At 51.5% G+C, this 6306-nt stretch overlaps 1 protein-coding gene across 1 annotated transcript; it reads right to left on the reverse strand.

Annotated features, from left to right (window-relative positions):
* Positions 1-252: 252 nt before the first annotated feature.
* FOXQ1 (forkhead box Q1) lies at positions 253-5548 on the reverse strand. Its single transcript, XM_079985074.1, has one exon. The coding sequence runs from the start codon at positions 3218-3220 to the stop codon at positions 2099-2101; it is 1122 nt and encodes a 373-aa protein (XP_079841200.1). The 5' UTR covers positions 3221-5548; the 3' UTR covers positions 253-2098.
* Positions 5549-6306: the final 758 nt, after the last annotated feature.

Raw genomic sequence — 6306 nt, forward strand, 5'->3', positions numbered from 1 at the left:
GGTTAGATAGGGAACTGTACCCGGTACCTCCACATCTGCGATGTCTAATATTTGGTGGTCCATGTCAATTTCAAACAGGGCGTCTGCAAATTTAGCAGGGATGCTATCTGCAAGGTCCCAGCTGCTGGTCCTTTTAATGTCTTTCCCACCCCGGCGCGTTCTCTCTCTCTCTCCCTCTCTCTCCGGGCCTCCTATGCATTCCGTGAAGCCGCCACGACCCCCTTGAGCTATGCACAGAGAAGTCAGCACACATTTGATAATTTCAATTCCAACTTTTATTTGAAAATAACCAGGATCCACAGCTTCATAACGCGCGCACACGCACACACATCACCACAGACACATTTCCTGAAAGCAGTCTTCCTTTTCAGCATTTTTTTTAAAAAACAGGGTTCCGCTTGGATATCTCTGGATAGTCACAGAAACCCAATTTTTTTTATTTTTGAGGTGCGGGGGTGGTGGTTATGAATCAACTTTTAGCAGACTCATGCGGATACACCCCAAATATAAAATTCGTCCTTTCATTGGAAAAAAATAAAAAGCGACGGCAGCCTGTATGTGCTGAAACAATAAAAAAGTTATAAATAAGTTACCCCCTCCCTCTTCCACGAAAGGCTCACCGCAGTGCTCATTCTGGGAAGGCTCACACGTGCATTTTTAAAAGAGCCCTTCCTTCTGTATTCGGAGTACTCGGAAACTAGAGGAGAAGTATAAAGAATTTAGGAACGAAACCCTGACTCGGTTAGGCATTGCCTACGTTCACGATTTCCCGCAAAGCCGCCTCCCCCCCCCCATCGGAAAGAGGCTTCCTTTAAATAAATAAAAAAGCTGTTTTGTCTTTTCTGTCTCCCTGTACATTTTGGGCTAGATCTCTCTGGACTGATCTCTCGCCAGCAGGGAATCTCACCAGTTCACTGCATCTTGGATCTAGAGGATACGCAGATGTGAAGTCAAACAGGCTTACCTCTGCGTAAATATGCGCTAGAATCGGGGCGGCGCTTTTTAAGTTATTCGTTTTTGAGCGATGGATATTGCAAATAGTGATTCGCCCCACGCAAGTTCACAACTCACCTTCCTGTGATTCTATTCCCATTCCCACCCCACTCCACTAGTTGGCTTGGACTACCCTTAAGTGGCTGCGGCGGAATTCAGTCTTACGGCTGGCTGCTTACTCAGGAGTAAGTTCCCCTGAATCCCAATGGGTCGATCCCTAACTTAATGTACGCTTAGAAGCGCAGGCTGCAGTCCTGCTGTGTGATGGGTTGTTGTGAACTAACTCTTATCATGATTAACTTAGGTCCATCCATTTCAAAGAGTCTACTCTGAGTAAAGGTTAATTGACTACAACCCTATGTTACCCTCCCGAAAAAAACAAGACCCTTTGAGTTAAACGGGGCTTAATCTCTGCCCCCCTCCATGTGTATTTAGTTTCTGTTGAAATCAGTGGAGCTCTTAGGGTTGCCAACTTTTTACTGGCCCAGTTTTGGGGCCTTTGACAGCAGTCTGACCAAACATCAAGACTGCTAAAGGCACAGGAGCCCCCTTCAACAAGAAGTTGGCAACCCTGCTAAAGTTTGCAGCATACGTACTGTATACAGAGTTCTGGAGGAAGCGGTTTGGATAATCGCAGTTGCCACCCTTGTCACACCCACTTCGGAATAAGACCCGCTGAGCAGCCTTTCTTCGGAATAAACATAGAAGACAGGACTGCGCTTTAATGACTATACCAGAGTAAGGAGTTCACCCTGAAAACTCACGGCTATAAAAACGGCTTAAAATCTGCGTGTTGGGCGCGCCTCCTAGTCTTGTGAATGGGAAACAAAAACAATTGGATGAATGCCCCCCCCCCCAAAAAACCCTATCAGCAAGGAACTATTGCCTAGAGAGAGACACTCTGGTCCATTTGAAAGTTTGGGTTGAAATCAGATCGAATGACTTTGGGTTTTTGTCTCAGGGGAAATCCATCCTTAAGGCACAGAGTCTTTGTACTGTTCAGTCACTGGATTAAAAATAAAATAAAAGTGTGCGTAGAGACCTTTCCCACCGCCTGTCCTCAAGTCACCCCTTCATGAGGGAGGGGGCTTGGCTAGTTCTACGGTTACACCGGTAGGGACTCCGTGGGATAAGGCCGATAGACCTGCTGCAACGACCCGGGCAGCCGGAGGGGGCAGTAGAGCTGAGCGCCGCCGAGCGGGACCCCTTGCAGCGATTCCGAGGCCGCGGTGGAAGCGGCGAGGAGGGAGGTCCTCTGGGGGAAGAGTTGGTGGGGATCCCCGGACGTCGAGGCCTCCCCCGTGGAGACCTCCAGGAGGAGCGGGTCGGGCAGCCTGTAGGAGTACAGAGAAGAGGCCGCCGCGGGTGGGAACGGAGGAGGAGGAAGGAGCCCGAAGGAGACGGCGGACTGGGGCAGAAGGCGAGAGTAGCCCGACGGGACGGGCCACAGCATCGCCCTTTCTCCCGCTGGGGTTGCGGGGCGCTGCTGCTGCTTCTCGGACGGCTGGAAAGGGCGGCTCAAGATGCTCTCGATGGCGAAGGAGCTGGAGAATTTCGGGCCCGACGAGGAGCACGACGGCAGAACCGAGGCGGCGGCCGTAGTCGTGGCTGTCCCGGACGCCGCTGGCTGGGGCTCGTGGTCGGCGCTTGGAGAGGGCGAGGCCGAGGGCTGGTGCGCCTGGGCAGGCTCCGCGGCGCCGGGCCTGCTGAGGCGCTTCCTCCGCCTGCGGAAGACGCCGTCGGCGAACGTGTACTCGGAGCTGGGGTTGAGCATCCAGTAGTTGTCCTTGCCCCACGGCCGGGCCGGGTCGCGGAGCACCTTGACGAAGCAGTCGTTGAGCGACAGGTTGTGGCGCACGGAGTTGCGCCAGCCCGTGTAGGCGCCGCGGAAGAAGGGGAAACGGCCCATCAGGTACTCGTTGATCTCGGCCAGAGTCAGGCGCCCCCCGGCGGAGTCCCGGATAGCCATGGCGATCAGCGCGATGTACGAGTAGGGAGGCTTCGGGCGACGCGTGTAAGGCTTCCCCGGCGCTGCTTTCGCGTTGCCGGGCGAAGGCTCCGAGCCCTGGCGCGGAGAGGCCCCGACGCCGCTGGCCGGGCTGAGGGCGGCGCAGTCACCGTCGGAGCCCAGCTCGCTGTCGCCGGGCAGCGGCGACGCCGCGCTGCTGCTTTCCTGGTCGCTGCTGAGCTTGTCCTCGTAACGCGGGGCGAAGATCTCCAGCTTCATGGTGGCGCCTCCAGCCTCGAAGGGGCCCAACTCGGCTCCCCCCGCCCACGGGTCTCTTCTTCCCCAGGGGTGATCGGTGGGCCTTCCGAGCGCAGCAATGGGGCGGTGTAGGCTCGGATCTCTGGGGAGAGGGGACGCTAACAAAAGTTGAGATGCATCTCTCCCCTTACGCGGTGGTGGGGGGCTCCCCTAAGGGGCGACAGTTCCCTTTCTTCCACGGGGGAGTCACGGAATGTGTCTCGCGGCTTCAGAGCAACGTCTCCGCCTCCCTGGAGGAAGAGAGCAAAAATCGGGGTTCCCACGCTAGCAACCCTAAAAAAAAAGCAGAGCCACGGGAAAAGTTTCCGAAGCCTTAATTCCTTTGGGAAAGGGTGTCGGGGCGGAATGTAGCGGCGAGGTCTCTTTCTGCCCCCTCCTTAGTTTGTGAGCAAGAAGGGGGTTTGTTTCCACACCCCAAGTCTCCTCCTTCGAAATCCAAACCAGCGCGTTGGGCTCCTAGCGCGCGCGGAGTCGGCTGGTTTTCAAGCGTTTTCTCTCGGCAGTCCTGGATGGTGCGTTGCTGAGCAAGGGCTCTCCCCACCTGGATGATGATCCCTAGAAGGTAGGCTTTTCTCTTCTGCCCAAAATAAGTATCTGATCCGCGTGGGGGAGGATCCTTCCGAGGAAGATGCGCGCTCTCTCCTCCCCCGCAGCCGGTGGTATTTTACCTTGAGAGTCTCCGACGCAAAGCTGAAGGTAACAGGTGACTGAAGAAACTTTGCGCCAACTTTTTTTAAACTATGTATCCTGGTGGTGCGATTCTCTTTCTAGGAGTGTGCTCTTAGATCTTCACAGGCTTCCAGGGGAAGATCGGCAGCAAGTTGACTCCGGTTAGGATTTTAAAAAGAAAAATGGAAACCTGATGTGCTGAATCCGCGTCTTTCTGCTCTCCTTTCCCCCACGTTACTGGCGCTCCCGCTTGAAAAGCCTGGAGCTTGCGAGCTGCTGTCTGCTGGCGATAGCAACCCTCGAGCGGCTGTTGTCATTAAGTGGCATTGTCATTATCTCTCTCCACTACTCTCAGGCCAGCCCATTATAACGCTCAGCCCAGTTGGGGAGGAGGAGGCGGAGCTACCCCCCGCCAGGCTTCCGAGCGGCTGCTGGGTGGAGATGCAAGGTAAGCCAGACAAAGGTGGGCATCTCCCGAGAGACAGCCTCGATGACAGGGAGAGCTTGTTGGAAAGCTAGGGCGGGCAGGTTGTTTGTTTGGCTCTGGCCAAGTCCCGCCCTCTCTTTGGGGTTCCTCCAATGAAAGGAGCTCAGTCAGGCCCCACCCCTTCTCCTCCCACTTTGCATAGCAGGTTACTCTTCTCAGGTGTAAAGTGCAAATTGATTTATAGGTGGCAGAGTCCAACCTGTTGAGGGATGGTCTCCCCCCTCCCCTATCTTGGAAATTACTTTGCAATTAGTAAATAAATGCACACAGTCTCCTATAGAAGGTATTGCAACACTTTCCTATTAAGGTTTTGAGTTCTGAACTTTGAATTCACAACCATTCATTAGAACTGAGAGCGATTAGAGTGTCCATTCAAATGCCCACTCAGTCCTGAACCTCTCTGGTGGACCTGGGCTGAGAGCTAATGACTGACTACCTAACACAGACCCTCCAACTGTCCCTATTTTCCGGAGACAACCCCTGATTTAATCCCAGAAGGTCCCACTTTTCCTTAGGACGTCCCTATTATCACCAGAGAAATGTTGGAGGGTGTGGACTTATCTGACCCCTGAGTCATCTAAAGGCAGCCCTGTATAGGCAAGTTTTTTGTTTAATGTTTCATTACATTTTTATGTATGTTGGAAGTCACCTGGAGTGGCTGGGGGCAGCCCGGTCAGATGGGCAGGGTATAAATAGTAAAACTCTTATTATGGAATAGGACACCCCTATTTTCATCTGAGAAATGTTGGAGAGTATGTTGGCAGGGTTGCTGTGAATGTAGAGGGGTGAGCGATGCAATATGAGTCCCAAGTTCAAGGAAGGACAGGGTATAGATGCACTTAATATTCACAATCATAGGATTCTTAAAGAAATGTTCATTTCCCAATCATGGGTGTACATGGGGAGAGCAGTTTTATCCACTGTGGTCCTGCTGAAAGTTATTTCTGTGTGGTATAGCAGCTATAGCTGGAAAGACCCAGGTTTGTGAAATTCACCATGTGACCTCTTTGCAAGACCGTTGTGACAATGTAGTGAGGGAGAGACAAGGGCCATGTATGTCAGCCTTGAGACCCTTGGAGGAAGACTGGGGTAAAGTGAAATAAATACCTGCTATTGATAAATACAGTGCTACCTCAGGTTAAGTACTTAATTCGTTCCAGAGGTCCGTTCTTAACCTGAAACTGTTCTTAACCTGAGGTACCACTTTAGCTAACGGGGCCTTCCTCTGCTGCTGCACGATTTCTGTTCTCATCCTGAAGCAAAGCTCTTAACCTGAGGTAATATTTCTGGGTTAGCAGACTCTGTAACCTAAAACTTATGTAACCTGAAGCGTATGTAACCTGAAGCATATGTAACCTGAGGTACCACTGTACTTCAGTTCAGTAGGAGTCACCATCTTCAGCCAGGAGAGGCAAATGCTGTGCAATGATTCCAAAAAAAAAACAGGATGCTCTTAGAAGTCACTCAGTGTGCTCCCCCCCTTCTGTGTAGCAAAGTGACAATGGAAGTCACAAATGTGTAAGAGCGTCCCCAGGACTGTCTTTATTACTGCCAGTCTGTAAGTGAAAGCTGCTTGAACACACGACTGCTGTTATGCCATTTTGTGCCAAGGTGAAATAATGATATTTTAAATTTACAAATCGTATTCATGTAGTAAAATAAAATTCATTAAAAGAGTGTTGTGGTTTGTCTGAACTCGCAATTCATTTTCTGTTTTTATTTGAATTGTCCACATTTATTTTCGCTTTCTCCATTTCTTACAGCTGTGAAAAATGAAACTCCGGTCTTAAACATGTCGGGCACAACCTAGCACTCTTTCCCCTTTCCTTCATTTTTCATCGGAACTTAAAAATGCTTAAATTTGTGTGAATTGTGCCCACTCTTTGGAAGT

The sequence above is a fragment of the Podarcis cretensis genome, assembly GCF_951804945.1.
Source record: "Podarcis cretensis genome assembly, chromosome: 7".
NCBI classification, from domain to species: domain Eukaryota; kingdom Metazoa; phylum Chordata; class Lepidosauria; order Squamata; family Lacertidae; genus Podarcis; species Podarcis cretensis.